The sequence below is a fragment of the Malurus melanocephalus genome, unplaced genomic scaffold (genome assembly GCF_030028575.1).
Source record: "Malurus melanocephalus ecotype Western Australia unplaced genomic scaffold, MMel_1.1 scaffold_107, whole genome shotgun sequence".
Taxonomy (NCBI): domain Eukaryota; kingdom Metazoa; phylum Chordata; class Aves; order Passeriformes; family Maluridae; genus Malurus; species Malurus melanocephalus.
Window position 1 is genome coordinate 520,894 of NW_026623339.1, and position 19,895 is coordinate 540,788.

General features: G+C 37.5%; 1 protein-coding gene across 2 annotated transcripts in view; it reads right to left on the reverse strand.

The window, feature by feature from the left end:
* CTNNA2 (catenin alpha 2) overlaps positions 1 to 19,895 on the reverse strand; it is a 447,877-nt gene that overhangs the window by 337,989 nt on the left and 89,993 nt on the right. For both annotated transcript variants that reach the window (XM_057369301.1, XM_057369302.1), the window contains exon 3: positions 15,355 to 15,550. In XM_057369301.1, coding sequence (XP_057225284.1) covers positions 15,355 to 15,550 — 196 coding nt within the window. The remainder of the gene's footprint in view (positions 1 to 15,354; positions 15,551 to 19,895) is intronic.

Sequence of the window (19,895 nt, forward strand, 5' to 3'; positions counted from 1 at the left end):
AGAGTGGGCTAAAAACTGGGAATGAAATGTCTATGTTATTATTATTATGAGTCAGTGACTGAAATATTTCATGTAAAAGGAGAGACTGAGGGTGACCACAGAACAGCAGAGAGCCTAGCATGTGAGCAAGGGTTAGATGTGAGTTTCCAAACTGAAAATTTGATCCCTGTAGGCTCTCTCTAACCAGAGTAACATGGTAAAGCATCTTCTTCCCTTCAATTATTTATTGAAGGAAACCATCTAACTCAGCTTTGCGTAGAGTCTGCTCCAAAATGCACTCTCAGAGCATATTGAGCTGATGGAACCCAAGGGGACACACAAAACCACGTAAAATTCCAGCAAGCCTTTCCCTCATTTAAGCACAAAGTTGGATTCAGATGAGATGGAAGTGATTCCAAGCAATCAGCAACAAAGCTCTTGTAAGTGGAAGTACTGAATTTTAGAGAAATCCAAGCTAAAATGGCAGGCAAAGCAAGCTCTGAATTTTGGAACCAGATGCTGCAAATTGTCTAACTTTCATTTAGGAGCTGAAGAGATTTCACCATTTTCTGCCAAATTAACAGTTTCAGATAAATATTTATCTTGAACTATGAAAGAAAGAAACAATATTCAATAATCAGTCAGTGGCATCAGGAAAGCAAGAAGTTAAATCATCTTCTTAGTCTTGAACATCCAAGGAGACATTCCTAGCAAAAAATTGGAAAATCAACACTCATRGGCAGAGGGAAAATGCATAGAGGGTCAAAAGAAAAAAAAGCAAACAGTTAAAGGAGTTTGGATTATTTAACCTTAGAAAGCTCACATTACGTAAAATAAATCTCCAAAATAATTCAGCAAAAAGTATGAAATAGACATATTCAAATAAGCAAACCAAAAAGTTAACATAAAAGTTCACAGTAGGTTGTTTAAAACTTGAAAAGATCTGGTAGTTCATAATTTAGAATCTAATAACCTAAAAACCTAGCAGTTATGAGGAGGAAGGCTCATCTGTCTCAGTGCCAATTAACATATTTTAATCCTTCTACASCAATGGTATCAAACCAGTCTCATGCTCAAGGTAACACTGGAGCTTCAGCTAGCACAATTATTTTTTTAGACAAACCTTTTTATCTGAAAAATTCAACCCTACATTCAGTTTCCCATTTCTTCCCAAAATTAATTTCAACTTGTTCTGTAATCTATATTAAATTTCTTTCAGTGAAAATTGGGTCAGTGCAAGAATCACAGACATCTGAAGTCATCAGGTCTGCTTCCTTGCCACTCAGTCAGTCGTTTGATAATAYAATTAATAATAATCTTAATATGATAATAGCTACACTCATAAATTTATCAAACTTCCATCTTAGAAACAGCTCAGACATTTAACCCCAATTAATCCAATGTGAAGTAGGAAACTCATTCCAAAATGAACTTCAGAATGYGACAGGTTCTTTTCATTAGAGACACTTTAATGCTATACTGCCCATATTTGYAGATAATTTAAATCCATTTCTTCTCATGTCCCATTTGTCCTTCAACTTCACTGTGTTCTTCTTCCACTTTTGTTCTTATTGTCCCTTTTTGACTTTGTGTATTTTGGTGAGGAGTCCTGACAGATTAAAGGCAGCACTTCAGTCCCCTCTAACTGCACCGTATATCCACTTCCATAATCATTAAAGCAGCCCCATGAAACAATTCTGCCTCTGGAGCACAAATGTTAAGAACTGCAGGTTTTTAGGACCATTCAYGAGAAATACTCATAGAACYAYGGCATATCCTGKGTTGGAACCATAGAGACCACTGARTCCARCTCCTGGCCCTTCCCAGGACACCACAACCACCCCACCACATCCCCGAGACCTTACCAACTGCAAAAATCTATCAGCAGATGATTGCAAAGGTCACCAACAAAAGCTACTGAAATTTCATGAGCAGACTTAAAGTAAAACATCCACCTGTGAGGAAAGRAATGAACCAAGGCTTTCAATGGTTAATAGACAGAGGAAATCTCATTTTTTCCAAAGCCTTGAAGTGTTTATTAAGAGACAGAAGACAGGCACAGAGCAGCAATCTGGAGAACAGCTATGATCAGTAGGGGATGCTGACAATACACCAAACACCTGGAAATAATTAACAGAACAATGACAAATTGATTGGAKGCACCACTCCTGAGCAGCTCTCAAATGGAAGAAATTAATAAAGCTACAGACTAATTAATCCATTTCTTTTAGATTTTTCTTTTTCTTCTACATGTCCAAGATTAAAAAGACAGAACAACTGATCCATGACATAATTTAAGTATTTTAGAGTGGTGTCCTTGTAATTAGAGCAAAAGCACTGTTATGAAGCTATCTTAAATTMTAATAATATATAWACCCAAGATGAGTTGCAGATTCCAYATAAAACAGTGATKATTATACTAATTGATGATATAATATATTTGAATAACCCAAAATTGCTAATAAGGCATATTTAAACTATATAAATAGGTTTTTAATCCTTTCATCATGGATGTTGTCTTGTTAAGAAWCTAAAGCAAACATTTCAGGCATGCAAAGATCTGCAATTTTATCCCCATTAGATTTGTCTAGAAATTACCAAATAGAGTAGGACCACTCACTGTCCATCCCRACATACATCTCACATTTTAGGAATAACAACTTAATCTGGTCTTGGATGGTTGGTTTCTCTCCTCCTATATTCGTCCTACCTTATTAATCACATTGATTACTTGTTACATCTCTTAAAACATCCYTTTTTTTACAGTACTTTAAAATGTCCATTGTCCATAACTAGATATGTTCATTCCAGAATTAACCTCTATTATCAGAATGTGGGAAGTAATTTGTACAGCATTTTCATTCTGCATTCTTACTAAATAAAAATATGCATTAAAAATTCTATTCAGAATTCCAAAAGTTTCACATGACTGGCTCATTTAGTCTTCACTCTCCTTAGCATCTTTTTTCCTACATCTTTACCACCACGTCCCTCAACTCATCTCCTCTCCCGTTTGCAGCTGGGATTTTGTTCTCCATCTGTGATAGAATGACCACTGTTCTCATTGTTTTAATGGATTTCAAGGCCAGAAAAGGCCATCTATGATCAAGCCTGATCTTTTCCCRGCACATTTCAGCTCCTAGAGCGCTGTCTCTCTGGAACTCATTGTACAGACAATCCAGTTCACTTAAATTTGACTCACTTTACATCTGACATTTAGATAGAGAGATGGAAGATGAATCACTCTGCATTTTAAAGCACAATGGACTTAAATCTAGTATGCATTTTAGTTCCAATATTCTCTCTTAGATGCAAGAAGACACCAWATTATTCACTTCATGGACCACTAAAATATGTAATTTTAATTAATTCAACTACTTCTTTCCTAAGGGATAGTGAAATAGCAAGAATACAGAACTTTTAAGATATTTAACCATATATTTATGACTATGTAAGACAATTTATCCATGAATGTTATGCTTTAGAAAGAACTTTTCTAATTAATAGTCAGATTAACAGTGCATTTGGAACAACACTGATACACTTAAGTACAATAAAACACCAATTAAATTTCAATTCAAAACTACATTGTTTGGGATGTGAGAATACATTAACATTTCTAATCCCTCTCTGCAACTCATTTACTCCATGGATTAACACCCTTCAGGGACAAACTAAACTGGTCTGCCTTCATTGAACTGGAGAGTTCATCAACATCAACATGAACATTTTAGATGTTCAGCACTGTAGTTGGGAACCTGAAAACACACTGGACCTCCTAAGATTTTAGGAATATAGAGACAAATTTAAAAATTCAAGCTCAACTAAAGTATAACTTGGCTTTATTTATATCCTGACAAAAGTCATGATGCTGAACTATAGTGTTCTACAGCTGCATCAAGAAGCACATTCAAAATGAGTAAAATAGTTCATCACCTAAACAAGAAACTACAGTGGAAAACGCAAGGAAAAGTTGATCTTTCTGGTGAACTGTGCATGGTACATTTATTTAAATCATTATTATAAAAAAGGGCTAAAATTAATGTATCTGACAAAGAAAAATCTGTAAGTCCTAGTGATTAACATCTAGAACTTAATCATTTAATGGGTTTCTGCATAACAATTTATTAATTTAAATAGAACTGTCATTAATAAACTGGAATGAATGTACCAGGTATAGAAGTGAACAACATTTGAAAAGCACCAGAAATTTCCTAGCAGGCAYGGAAAAGGAAGCACTCCAAGAAAATGGCTGTGGCATTCAGCATTAGGAACACAGATTCCATCATTCTGGAGATTACTTTCATCATTCTGGGGCTTGAAGAGGATCAAAAATACTGTACAGACAGGAAGATTCGAGATTAGATTCTATCTGTGCCCAAGGCACTGTGAACTAAGTTCAAAATCATAATTAGAATCAGTTCCATCACTCTCTATTATCACATTAAAAAAAAAAATACCCAAGAAAGAGTTTATTTGAAATTGATATTTTTYGAGATAAGCTTCTGTTCAAAGGGTTGATATTTTCCACCACGATGCACTTTCATAACAAAATTTATCAAAAAATCCCAGTGATCTGTGAAAAAAGGAGCAGCAAGTTGCTAATGCAGCTCACGGGAAGCACTGTGAGGAGGGGGAAGGATTGATGAGGAGATTGATCARTCTGGTGGATTATCAACTCCCTAATTCTTTTTAAGGGTCAGTTTTGTATCCTTGCTAATTTATGCTTTTCCTTACACTTAGATCCTACCTGAATGTCTTCACAGAGGTGGTAAGAGAAGCAGGGATCACCTGCTTAATCTGAGGAACAAACATGGCTTAAAGTAAAAAAAAACCTCCCACAAACCCAGCTGGGACTAAGAGAAAAGGTACATTAATGTTGAACAATTTAGGGGTTTGCAGCCAAGAGATAAAACTAACAGGAAAAATTTAAATATAAAGTTTGAAAACAATATTCCAGTGTGAGAGAGCTTAAGAAAGGAGAAAAGCAGGCCAGGGAGAGTCATCAGCACYGGGAAAATCTATGGTATAGGCTTACAATAAGAAAAAATATTAAAAACAAGACAATAAACAATATAAAGAGAGCATCTGTGGGTTTACACAAAGTGACAGACAGAAGGTACAACAGCACTTAAAAAAATGTATTTCATTTCTTCTATTAGTTCGCATAATCCACACATTATGATAACCTATTTTTCAGATCCAGTGCAGTSRTTTTTTCACCATAAAACAACTTACCAAGGATTCTAAAATCATGCTCAAAGCATCATGAAAATTAAGTTTATCTTTCCAAAATGGGGAATTACATTTAAAAATTAATTTTCAAAGACTACAGCAGTTTTTCATTGGATTTTGACTTAGCAACGTTTTTAGTATCGTAACACTTAATTGCCAGTTCCAATGGGAATTCACATATATGTTGTGACACCTATGAGTTATAATATAAGAGACCTTTATGTAACTACACATTGTTTGGATGTTTAAAAACTGCAAGAGCTTCTGTGCTGAGAAATAATGAGATAACTGAGCTTAATGGTGTGAATTTACATTCCAGTGCAGGGACCAAAACACAAAACTGATCTATAGCCCACGATYAACACCCAGAAAAGCAGATTGCTGTTGTGCACAGTAAAAGGCTCATAAACAAGACAGGATCATCATTAAATTTGTAATGAGAAGAGAAAGGAACGATCATTAGTCTAAGTCTGCATGGCTAATAGAGAAAACTGTGGCTGAGTGTTAGGACTGTCCTTTATAAATACCAAATACCGTGGCAGAAGGGAGGMTGAGGGGAATCAAGGTTGGAGGAGGCTCTGGTCCAGTGAAAGGCAGGGCATTGAAACTAGAACAGCTTTAAGATCCCTTTCACCCAAACCATTTCACRATTCCATGAACTCCATCCTTTACTGGATGCAGAGGGAACCATGATCACAAAGGATGAGGAAAAGGCTAAATTCCTTCTTTGGTCAGTCTCCAACAGTAAGAGCAGTTTTCCTCCAGGTTCCCGGCATTCTGAGCTGAAGGGCAGAGATGAGAGCAGAATGAACCCCTCAAAATTGGTCCTACTACTGTCACTCATGTATTTACAAAATACTTTTTTAATTGTTTTTTATGGCTGTTGCAAATTTAAGTTCTACTGTGGCTTTGCCCCTTCAATTTTTTTTCCTGCACGACCTCCAAATACCCTTGTAGCTCTCCTGAGCTCCCTGTCCTGTTTCACAAAGGTCACCAACTCTCCTTTTCTGCTCAAGGTCCAGTCTAGTTCTCTGTTCAGACAGGTGAATATTGAATAAATAAAATAAAGTGTGATTTAAAACCATGAAGTCCACCACAAAAAGATGAAAAGAAGTAGAGGTGACACACTTTYTGAAGAAAAAAACACATATATTTCATCACATACTCTAGAAATCACATAATATGAGCAGAGGCTAAAAACTGACTTATCTACAACTAAAACATTAAAAAAAAAAAAAAATTAAAGCACAGCTCTGAAAGTCAATTGGAACAATTACGGATGAATGAGATTTGCAAACATCCCAAATCAAAATCAGTGGAGAGCCTACAATTTTATTTTTAGTAGATATAAAAATTACTCYAAATTCCATCAGCTTTACAGAATAGGCTCCTTTTCCCATTTTCATATATAAACAGCAGTTGGAATATCTCACAGATCTGAAGTCTAAAAAGAATTTGTCTCTGATAAAGGGATTAAAACAGAGAGAACAAGATAGCTGGAGATCAGAATGCTATAATTTGACACTTCTCAGCAGAGCCTGTTATTTGATTATAACATTTTTTATTCCCTCACTCTTTAAAGTATTRCTGGCCTTTGTAGTATGTGAAAAATGTACTTCAGACACAGACGTGTTCAAAATGGTAAATGGAAAAGCAATAAATTAAAGCCTTTTATATACTGACTAAGCATCTTTTAGGACTCAGATATTAGGAAGTATATTTCAAATTTTCATGCTGTCACTTTTAATACTTCTCTCATCGAATACCACTTTCTGAAACCATACCCGAAATTAAAGCCTAATCTGTATGGGAGAAAGAAGCTTTTATACAACTTTTGAAGTTGGATGACTGCCATGGAAAAATGCAGTCGAAAATAAAGAACACAGAACAAAACGTACTGTAGGCAAATAGGAGGACTGAGCAGGGGGGCAAGGAAGACACCCAGATGAAATTTAGTGCTTGTGTCTTTCTCATGAAATACCACTGAGAAGTCACGGAATCATGGAATGGTTTGAGTTGGAAGGAACCTTAAAACTCACCTTGTTCCACCCCTGTCACAGAGAGGGGCACCTTCCAGGTCACTCCAAGCCCCATCCAACCTGGACTTGAACCCTTCCAGGGACAGGGTTTTGGTTTTATACCATTTAAAAAGGTGAGCACTCAAAAATGAGCCACCTCCCTTTCCTTGCAACCACAAACAGTGTCTTGTTTTAAGAGCATTTAAAAAGGTGAGCACTGAAAAATAAGTTGGGCCCCCTGAATCCCAACCAATCCCTTCCCACCAATAAGGAAAGGATATGAGTAGATATAAGTGAAACAAGCAACAATTTCCTAACAAAGGCAACAGCAACAGGCAAAAGATAACAGTATATAACTGCTAGGTACAGAGCTGGCTGATCTTTGCAGATACAAAGCAAAATGTGAAATGCTGGAATTACCATTCCCAAGATGCCGCCTGCCTGAGGTGGCCACATGGCTGAGGGACAAATGTAAAGTGGCACCAACATTTCCTTTCCAAGGTGGCGACTGCAAGCCTCAGGAACAAAGAGACAGATGGCAGCAACCTGTACCAGAAAGGCTGGAGCCCGCAGAGCAGTTCTAGAGGCAAATGAGAATTTCAGGGATCGTGTGGGACCTGCACCGCTGCCACCGTTGGGTCCCGCCATGTGTGAGGCGCTGCCATGGCCGCTGTGGGGTGTGAGGTGAAGGGACCGCTCTGTCCATCCAGGCAAACAGCAGCCTGACCCCAGCAACTCGCTCGCTTCTCTTGCTTTCCACCAGTTTGCAAAATTCACCTAAAAACAGCTTCTAATTGTGGAATGCATCTTTACCACAGGCTACGGTTGCGATCCTGAAAAATCCTCTGAAGAGGAGTTCGCGCCTTCAGCAGAAGCTGCCATGAAAGGAAGAGCCGCCATTGCCACAATTGCTCTTCTGGAGCAGAGTCACCTGTGGCTGCCACAGCTTCTGTGGGCAACCTGTGCCAGGCCTCACCACCCAAACAGAGGATTTTCCCCAAATATTGGATTCTAAATCTGCCCTCCTTCAGTTTAAGGTCATTCCCACTTTTAACCAAGCAGAAATAATCACGGTAACATGGATCTAAACCCAAGCTCCCCATATGTGAATTGAATCACAGCGGTATTTACAATTACATTCTGAACACAGAAAACCTCACTTTTTTATACTGAATTCCTTCACAAAATTTACTCAACGGAACGAAATCTTCTTGTCAAAGTTTGCTAGTATTTCTTTTTTTTCCTATACGTGTGTAATCATCACAAAGTCGCTCTTGAAATTTTCCAGTTAATTTTTTGAGACTGAAAATTCACTGCTCAGCGACGGAAGCATAAAGAAATTACAGAATCTCAAGTCCATCTCCTTGACTTCCTCCCTTCAATAAGATACTTTATAATTTAAATACGCCAGACAAAGTCTCTGCACCACTCCAGATCTCCCACCAGTTTCCCTATCCATCATTAGACAGCTGGTGAAACTCTCCGCAGCTTTGCTCAGCAAAAAACTTCCATCACTGACCTACACAGTCATCTGAGGTCACTCCTGTGCCAAGCTGAAAGGAATTCCTTCCAAATACATTTGATCTGACAGACTAAAATAACTGATTTTCCAGTTCAAAGGGTGACTCAAACTTTTCCTTTTTTATTTCCTTTTTTTGTTATGTGAAAGAAAAAGAATTTCAGTTCAGAATTTCTGCCTAATGAATCAACAGCGATTTCATTTCCAGCACTTGGCTGTGACTCAGAGGATGTTTCAGTWACACATAAATCAGAACAGCTTCAAAAGGAGAGGTCGAGATGCTCACCCCGGGGTGCTCTGCAGCTTCACAGAACTGTTCTGAGGGGTCAGAGACTCCAGCTCCAGTCTCCACACTGAATTTCACACAGAGGGGACACAAACACAGATTTCATGCATGAGGGGGAAAAAATCTCCTTGCAGAACACTGCTCATGGTTAACTCAAAAATTAATTGAAAAGGCTGTACATTAAATGCTGCTGAGGATTACTCACTGTGGATTAAGCCAAGCCAGTTTGGGAATTACTGCTAGAAGACAGAACAGGGAAAGATAACTGCCTGTGGTACCTATTCCAATTTGTAAGGTTGAGGTTTTTTTTTAAATTATTTTTTTTTAATTTAAATGCTAGTGAAACCATTCTCCAAATTTGATCTGAATTCAGAAATTTCATGCATAGTAATGGCTGGTGGAGTTAAATATTYACTGCAAAACATGGCCTATTTACAATCCCTTGATAGGGAGTTTTATTTTTTTCTCTTTTTAACTATGCTGCATTTCTGCAATCCTTTCTCAAATAAATCCTTTCCTGTCAGCAATATTGCTGCAGAAAAATAAGCAGTAATTTGAGGATCTGATTTTAAAATTAAAGTCAAATATTTCTGGAAGAAAGACTATTTCTGTAACTTTCAGTTTGTGAGCATACCTTTTTTTTGACAACTGTCAGAAGTTGACATTTTAAAGCAATWTTATTCTTTCCTGATAAAAAGCCACAATAGTAATAAAACCTTCAAAAAGACAATATAAATAAATATAGTATAAAAAACTACCAAATATATTAATTTTTATTACGTTTCAAACTTGTATCACTGCTTTTTCAAAATTTGTCTCAAAACTGTCATGTTCAGGCAATACATCAAACAMCAACTACCCTTTGTAACAGACATAACCGGGGGATGTAAGTCACTTTCATAAATTTAAACTAACATGAGCTTAAACAAAACACTGAGAAGTGAAATGAATACCAGAAAAGCTCCAGCCAAGGCTGSAACAGAAATAAATCTCTTGGAAATRGTACAAAGAAAAAGCAAAGGATCTCAGAGAGTCAGCTGGCTTTACCAAGAGCAAGTACCATCAGCAGTTCTCCCAAAAAACTTAAAYCATGTGTACAGAAAATCACAAAATCATGGAATRGTTTGGGTTGGAAGGGACCCTAAAAGACCATCTATTTCCAATCCCCTGCCATGGGCAGGGACACCTGTATGCATTTCATTTTTCACTACTTTAAGTTTCCTCCCCAAGGATCAATGCTGATCAGCCACAGAGGGAAACAGGATAAGGAACTGGTGCTGTTGGGTCTCTTTCACAGAAAGATAAAATGGTTCGGGTTTCAAGGGATTTTGAAGGTCATCTAGTCCGTCCTCTTGCAATAAGCAGGGACATCTTCACCTCTACCAGGATGCTCAGAGCCCTGTCCAACCTGATGTTGAGCATTTCCAGTGATGGGGCATCCAACACCTCTTTGGGCAGATGGTTCCAGTGTCTCATAGAACGACAGAATAGCAAGTGCTTGAATACCTGATGGTATTCATCTGTGGTCAGATGTATCTATGAACTATACATATATACATATGATGCTTGATACAGGCTAACCTAAAACAGAGGCCAGACAAAATCGAGAGACTAAAAAGCAGTTCTGTTATTGCAGGGCCTTCAGGTGCATTCAGGACAGTCCCACACCCACAATGGACAATGGCTCACGGGTTTTTCACCCTTTCTCACTTTTGTCCATTTGCACAAAATCGGGGCTGAATCCTCCAATTGCAGCTGCAGCCAAGGCAGTCATTGACTCCAAGTTGGCTCCCCCAATTCTCTGTTGTTTCCATCTCTTGGGGCCTGGCACAGGGAGGTGTCCTTGAGTTTGGGGCTGGACAGGAATTGTTTTGTGTAAAAATGGGAGAGCAGGAGCTCAGCACTGTCTGTGGAGTCTGGAGTTAAACACTAAAGAATTACAGGATTGCCGACACATGAAAAATATAAAAGCTAAAATCCTAATTATATATATATATATATAAATATAAATAATTATAAAAACATATATCTCTTATATGTGAATATATATATAATATATATAAACATATATATGATCATATATATTAAATATATATGTCCATATATATATACACACATACAAACTATGTATCTATATATATATATACACATATGTATAAGCTGTATATGTGTGTTTGTGTGCAAGTGCCTACCAGAAATACAAGATCAGTCTTGGAACTGGGGCCACGGAGCTGCAGCAGCCTCACTCCTGGTTTTGGGAACCCCAACACCACTTTTTTGTATAGTAACTCTTGGAGATGCTCTACAACATCTGCTTTTTCATCAGAAGTGTTTTAAATCATTTCAGAAAAGGAATTTTAATGTCTTTCTGCAGCTCTTTTCCCAGAGAGCTGAAGGATAATTAATGGATGGAAAAGATTCTGAAAGAGCCAGCCTTAGAGTATTTACACGGAATGACATTTAGAGTGCCAGATTTCTGAGGAGGAACACTGCAAACATGAATAACAATTGAAGTCGCTTCCACCTGCAACAAGCAACTCGAAAGAGATAAGGAACATTTTCTATTAACAAGGTAAAGASTTTTCAGGCCACAGCTCCTGTGACTTGCTGAATAGAGGGCTTCAAATGTTGGTGCTCAAAGCTTTCAGAGCAGGCATGAGCCACCAGCCAGACAAAAAGGAAGTTGTAGAGCACCTCATCACAGATATGACTGGAAAAAAAAAAAAGAACATGCTTATTGTACACACAGGTTCTTTCAAAAGTGCAGCCCCGAGATTCATTTTCCCATTAAGCAGGATTGCCCAAACTTCACCTTTCAGAATGAATAGAAAGTCTAGATTTTCTAAAAACCTGTTCTCTAGTAATTTCTTCCCACATACATAGTTTTTTCTCTATCAGGAGCTAGCACACAATAACTACTATAAGCAAAAAATAAGGTCTCATGTACTTCAGTTAAAAGGGTTATAAATAAACATAGCAAGAACATGTTTAAGTGAAAAGATCAAGGTGTTTTTGTCTAAAAAAAAGAGTCTCTAGATTCTAGAGGAAAAATATTCTAGATTCTTTAGATTTCTCTAGAAACCCTCTTTCACAGGATTTCATTTTAGTTTTAAAACTTCCTTCAAAAMGTTTTCAAAACTGGATGGTTAGAATCATTAAAGCACTAAACATATTATTTTTTAGTGTGTTCCACCAGAGAGAAAACATTGCCAAGAAAGTTAAAGTCACTTTCGTGCCTCAGATGTTCATTTACAATTTCAAGCTTACAGATAGTCACAGAGTACCATGGATCAAATTATTTTTYATAATGTCCATAAATTTGCATGAACAAAAAAATAAGTCTACCTCAACTTTACCCTKTCTTCAAACACAAGAAAACATCAACAGCTATTTTCTGTCCCTTGRTTGAAGCATAAATTTCAGATTATGGTGTGAAATTTTATCTAYCGTGCTTGAAAAGCAAAAAATTCAAAACACAACAACCAGCTGCTGGACTAAATCATGTTTTTAATGGAAGTTTTAGCTATATGCCAGAAAACTTCCAGGAAAATGACATTAAAATCAGGCAGTCACTAGCACAYACCTACAGACAGACATTGCCAAAGCCATTTACCAGATAAAATAAATTTACATGAATATAASCTATTTCTTTTTGTTGCTTTTTGCAGCATCCTGCAGTTTCTTAATAAATTTAATCAAACTTAACCCAGTGGACTTGCAGTTCTTGATAGATTTTTGTGTCAATCACGGCCTGAATTTCTCCTGCACAGGGAATTTCCTTCTTCTCTGCCAATCAATAAAAGACCAATTGCATTTACACACCTATGCTGTGAGTGTAGTATATACTGTACTTCTTATACCTATGAGTTCTTCATTTTCCTGCACTTTTCAGGCTTTGTATTTTTACTCTTTATGGTCACAGAGTCATGGAATGGTTTGGGTTGGAAGAGACCTTAAAAATCATCCAGTTYCAGCCCCTACCATGGACAGAGGACTCTCTGCTTGCCCTCCTCTCTAAAAAAAAAATACATAAATTATAAACTCCTACAGGTCTCCTTTGTCCCCCATCTGGGAGCTCTTTTACACAGCTCTGTGACAATATAAAATTTATAAAATATAAAAATATAAATAGAATAAACACCCACACAGCAAAGCATTCAGTGGCCCAGCAACTGGATAGTTTCACTTAGATGGTGTAGAATTAGAAGGATAAAGTGTTCCTATTATCGAATCATTATGGGATGCACATATACACAGGGATGAGCTTTAGGCACAAAATCCTTTCTTTTTCTTCTCTCTGTTTTTAGAACCCAGCTCTGCAAACCAAACCAGTTGATCACTGGAGTTTTCTCCAGCCAGTAGAACTCACTCTTCCACACTACAGAAATAAAAAGAATCTCAACACCACAGGCACTCTTATTATTCCAAACCATTTTTGCAAATGATACAGAGCATTTRTTCCACACCTATCAATGGCAACCAAGTGTCCCTGGAGTGAATTTTTGCCTTTAGTAGTATATAACAGTCCCCAGCAAGGCAGGGCAGGAAATGAGGAGCACGCCAAGAGSCAGCTGTAACTGCCAGAGACATTTTTAGGCTGACGATGTAATTATCCCAGCTGGAAYCCTGCCAGGGAATCAGCCAGGAAAACACATCCTCAGTTCATTAATCCAGCTCTTGATGCCACTGAGCTAAACATATCATTTCACGTCRCACCAGGGCCGGTCTCGTTTACACGGCTCGTGGGTGCTAATAATGGTGTGTGGTGTCTCCTGCTCTCCTCATTATGGGATCGTGTTGAACAAGCCCAAAAAAAGCTGCTCCACTTTTCTGRCAGGCTTTTTTTTCCTAGCCTGCAGTGTTGACAGGAGATGAATGTCTCTGTCATTCTGTGTAATACTGTTTAAGATAATTTTCGCCCCTCTGCGTCTTCACTGCTGTTTCGCGGGTTTATTTTTTGTTTTTTTCTTTTTAATATAGGTTAAAAAAAGAAGAGTAAAAGTCTTATTGTCATGTAAAAAGTCAGAAATTCAGTCTAGATAAAGAGTGTACAAGTTTAGGTTGATGCCTCTAACTCAGAAGGCTCCTGAGGAGAAGCTGAGTCAGCACCCAAAAAAGAGAGTGTTATAAATTCAGAGAGAACATGGGCACTCGTGTCACCACTCAAGATGCTGAGCTACATCTTGACACAACACAAAATAATTAATATAAGCAACAGGAAACCGAAGTCGTTGGCAAATGAAAATTACTGCCAGAATAGCCATCATCAGCATTAAAAATATTTTAAAAACCCCAACCAAAACCTCACCACCACAACAAACTCCCAGCAGAGAAAATAATCAACGAAACCCACAAAGCCCTAGTAGAATATTGGAATATCATTGTACTTAGAGTATACAGAAAATACTTAACTTACTCTGACGTAGTGGCAAATGAATATTTAAGGAAACCCAAACCACACAGGAACAGGAAAACAGTGAAATCAAATATAYACAGTGTGGGGAGAGGAGGGAAAAAACAGCCTCAGGGTAGAACACACTGGAATATTCACTGATCAGTGCTTAAACACACAAAATTTAACCCAGCCTTCTCATACAAGCACTTCAGCCCAATTTCCACAAGATGAAAAAAAACACTGTATGAGTTCTTAGGGAGTAACTCACTGAAAATCACTATTTTACACCCAAATCCTTCAGACTTCTTTTGAAATCTCAGTTGGAGATCTCTCAGTCTTGTTTTAAAAGCCAGGGCTCATGATACTGCCAGATGRTATCTTTAGATTATAGTACTTACAACGGAATAAACCTGAAAGGTGCTTAATTCTGCTGCAATAAAGATAATTACAATCAAAGTCAATAAAACCAAACATTTTGGTTTAGGTATACATTGAAAACATATTTTTCACYTACCACACAGGTAAATTTGAAAGCATCTGATACCCATTTTATCTTTTGAAGGAAAATTGCCAGATGATATCTATCAATGAGTATCCATTTATTTTATCACCAACAGCCTGAAAATAATTGCCTTAATATTGCTGTTATCTCTGTTTTTTTTCAGTTTATACATTTCAAAATACATTTGAAACCACAAGTAATACTGTATTGCTGTTTTATCTGGCTGATAATTGTTAGATATGTGCCATAATACTAATCCTGCTTTTGCACCCACAGGCTTTAAACCTCAGATTTAGCCAAGTGAAAAAAAAAAAAAAGGTCATTTTTTCACACAGCTGAATAAAAACAGGCTGAAAATGAAGCAATAAAGTTTGGCACTGGGCAGASCTTCTGTCCCATCAAGCATCTTGTCCCACATACCTTGTTTTCGAACATCTTCTACAGCAGCAACCAACTCCTCCTTGAGATCCTGGCTCTCTTTTGCAATTTGGTCTCCTTTTTCCAAGAAGTTTTGAGTGGCCTGCTCCACCGAGGCAGCCAAAACATGAGCTTTCTTAGAGCGCCCTTTCTTCTTGCCAGATGGTCCTTTATTGCTCGTGTTCACCAGTGTTGTCACCTTTGGGCAAGAAAAACAAGTTTTTGTCAGTTTGAACAATTCCCCAACTATTTATAGGAATACCTAATTCGATACTCACACTATTTTCCGTGCCCTGGAAGGGATGTAATGGTCACATGTTTTGAACAGATAAAATTGGAAGCATAAAATTCAGCAGCACATCCCTCAAAAGAGGGTTTTCCTTTTAACCTCTCCTCAGTCTGGGCTAAGCAAATCACAGYCAGGCAGCAAAAAGAAAAAGATAAGAACCAGGCATGGCAGTGCAGYGGTGCCAAAGCATCGTTTTTGTCACTGGTTTTCATTTTTAGAAAATGAAGAAGCTGATAAAATGGAACCTGAACACATAAGGGTCAGAAACCATTCAAAAAGCAATTGTCCCTTGAGATAATGTCCTGTCAGTGACATGCAAGCTCTGACAACAACATTGTGGCTGTTTTCCAGGCRTGAAAGGTATGAAGAGCTCCTGCTGCAAAGATTAACCAGGTTAAAACYCTTTGCCTTAGAATTGCTTCACTATATTCCTAGTATTTTGCCATAAAACCACAGCAGGCACTGAAATGATCCTATCAGTATTTAAACAGAAGGAATGTTAGCACAATCTCCTGAAGGAATTCTTTATTGAGCTGTCAATAAACTGATTAGAAAYGTTCACCACAAAGCTTAAAATCCCAGCACTGTGTGTGCATCCCACAGCTGAGCACTGGGCAAAGAGGGAATCCTGTGTGACACCAGCAGGACCTGCTGCTCTGGAAAATTGGATATTATTGGGTGTTAAATGCACAAAAAAAAAAAAAGCAGCAATGGATCCATAGTTGTGTAAAACAGGAGTACTGAATTGAGTATTTTGGATATTATCAGGTATTAAATGCACAGAAAAGCAGCAATGGATCCATAATTCTGTAAAACAGGAATATTGAATTGGATATTATCAGGTGTTAAATACACAGAAAAGCAGCAATGGATGCAAAGGTCTGTAAAACAGGAATACTGAATTGGGCATTACTGGATGTTAAATGTACAGAAAAGTAGCAACAGATCCCTAGCTCTGTAAAACAGGAATAGTGATTTAGGTATTTTGGATATTATTGGGTGTTAAATGCACAGAAATGCAGTAATGGATCCATAGCTCTGTAAAACAGGAGTACTGAGTTGGGTATTTTGGATATTATTGGGTGTTAAATGCACAAAAAAACAGCAATGGATCCATAGCTCTGTAAAACAGGAATATTGAATTGGGTATTTTGGATATTATCAGGTGTTAAATGCACAGAAAAGCAGCAATGGATCCACAGTTCTGTAAAACAGGAATACTAAATTGGATATTATTGGATGTTAAATGCACAGAAAAGCAGTGATGGATCCCTGGCTCTGTAAAACAGAAATACTGAATTGGGTATTATCAGGTGCTAAATGCACAGAAATGCAGTAATGAATCCACAGTTCTGTAAAACAGGAATACTGAATTGGGTATTATTGAGTGTTAAATGCACAGAAAAGCAGCAATGTATCCATAGCTCTGTAAAACAGGAATACTGAATTGGATATTTTGGATATTATTGGGTGTTAAGCACAGAAAAGCAGCAATGGGTCCATAACACTCAGGGATGCAATTCTCCCTAACCAGGATACAAACCAGGGCACTTGAAGTGTTGGCTCGGTGTTGTAAGCCATAAATTTGCTGAAAGAAAAGAAATACCTTCACAATAAAGACATCTCACTAAAAACCAAAGTATTTTAAAAGGAGTTTGAAAATTCATTGTCATCTCACCCCTGTTGCCAGAAGAGTGACAAGGTGTGTGGTCTATTTTTCACCAAAAAACTTTTGCCATGCTCTTTGTGCTACATTTTTTTCCTCTTTAAACTAGTTTTTTTTTTTTCCCCAAATCACATCTAAAAACAAAGTATGGAAGAATAAATATATGTACCTATATCTATATCTATCTATAACTATATATATATTCAGGGACTGAAAACACCATATGCATATAAGTATTGGAAGAAAAAAATGTATTCCAGAGCCTTTTCCAGGAAGGAATCTGCCTGGCTACTGGAATGCAATATTCATCCATCATATGCAGAGTTTTTTTCACTATTTATATCTAGCAATAATATTTTCTTTATTAGCTTTCCCTTGCAAATATTCCTCATGAAATTTCCTGAAGATCTTTTTGTAGTTGATCGTTGTCATTGGGCAGAAATGCAAATAATTCTAAACCACCATCAAACAAAAAGAAAAGTTCTATCAGAATTTCCCAGTATGGTAATAAATATAAATTTAAATAAAGTATTTAATAGTATTTTTTTTAATAAGACAATTGCTTTGCCCTATACTGCCTAATATAGAGAAATAGAGAAAAATCACTTAAATTGCCTCCAATGCTGAAAATATTCTCAGTTGAGGACCTGTGTCAGTCCATGCAGGTCCGAGAGATGAAGAGGACACAGCACAGGCAGAAAACCATTGCTGATTCTCTGAGCTGCTGAGTCCAGAACTAACACAATACATAGCAAATTCCAAAATCCAAATTCTCCATAACAGAAGTTGAAGAACTTTCCTATTACTTTTTACAACACATAGGTAGGAAGCAGCACCCTCAGTCAATCCCTTTTTTTGAAAAGAAATGCTGCTATACTCTGCTYGATTCCAGTTCCTTCACAGAACTCTGGCTGCTCTTTTTTTTCTTATTTATTTCATTTCTAGCATTAAAAAAAAATAAGTTTCCATCATGTCAAAAGATGGGACTCAAATGCAATCATAGAAGAGTCTATGATGGGCCAGCAAGARAGCACAAGGTCACGAATGGTGGTGGAGAAATTGTTTGCCAATGAACCTCAGTGATTCATAAATTTAAAGCAAAGGCTTTACAATTTTGAATAAAATCTACTGGAGTGAAATSCAAGAAGAGCAACATCTCACCACCCTCTGATCAACAGAATTCAGGGGAAGCAAGGAGAGAAATAGCTTTCCATGTGAGGTTAGGACATTCCCTTAGAAAAGGGCAGTTCTGGATTCCTGTCTCTGCAACAATAGGTTGGGTTCTGGAAAATACAGAGCTCTTACAGGAAGAAAACCACYCATAAAAACTGGAATCTGGCCATTTTGTATACCTTGTGTCAGCATCTTTAAATTACATTAAATTATCAGTTAAAAGGCTAAAAAAGAGCAGTGTCTTCCAAAATTAGAATTCCTGTTCAGGAAAGTCAGCTGTACTAGGACAGGGCAAAGGGGGAGGAATGCTCCTGATACCATTGACAGAAAAATCCATGGCATATTCACTTACTTCCCATTTTTAAAAAGCCAATAAACTATGAATTAATATAAAYTGCATTTAAAAAATGAAGAAAAAACAATAATAACCTTTTACCTTATTAACATAACTCAGTTTTCCAGCAGGGCTCTAAAACTAACTGGYTTATTTTAAATATCTTACCCCACCCATATTGATAAAAAGAATGTCTCTATCAGCTTCTGTTACTAATTAATGCAGAAGTCACCCAAAATTCTGTACAATTATCAAATATATCAYTTGATAATTACCATAAGCTCATTTGGCAGCCCTGTTATGATCCTGGCTTTGTGATCACACCAGGGAATCTTGCTCTCTTATTTTATTAAAGCAGCTTCACACAGTCCTAGCACAGATCTCTGCTGGAAAAACACAACTTCACTAATTAATAGTTCAGCCCCATCCTGAATTAAAGCCTCCTTACACAGCTCCAGCAGCACAAAAGGAAGGTGAGGATGTCTTTGCTGAAAGCAGAAAATTCTATTAGCATGGATTTCCCTATGGCAGAGGTCATGTGCAGGCAGGGAATGCCAGAAGTGAAAGGGGATAGAGCTGGATCACACACTCATCAAATTAATCCCCTGTCAGCAGCTCCAGCTCACCCAAGAACATTCCTGGCTCTCTGAATTGAACTGTCTTCCCCAAGGATTTCTGAAAGTGCTGGGCCACAAGTTTAAGAGTTGTAATTCTGCCCCACTGCCTTCTCTTTGCTCAATATCTGCCTGAATTGCGTTACCCAAGACTTTCCAGAACCAGGTTAAAATACACATATATTGACAATTCTTTAGGAAAAATACTGATAGGCTTTTTATAAAATAATCCTGCTAATCCTTGTGGTTTCTCACYGGTCCCTCATGCAGGACATGCYTTGGTATTGTGTTTTCAGCACYRACTGGGTGATGAAARGATTGASAGCAGAGAGRAGGGCTTGGGGACACYGGTGGCACATGGCAGAGRGACTGCACCAGGTGATCCTTAAARGTCTCTTCCAGCCCAAATAATTCTATGATTCTGTGATTCTACAAATTTAAATAYCAGTGACAGGGGGTGTTGGAGTT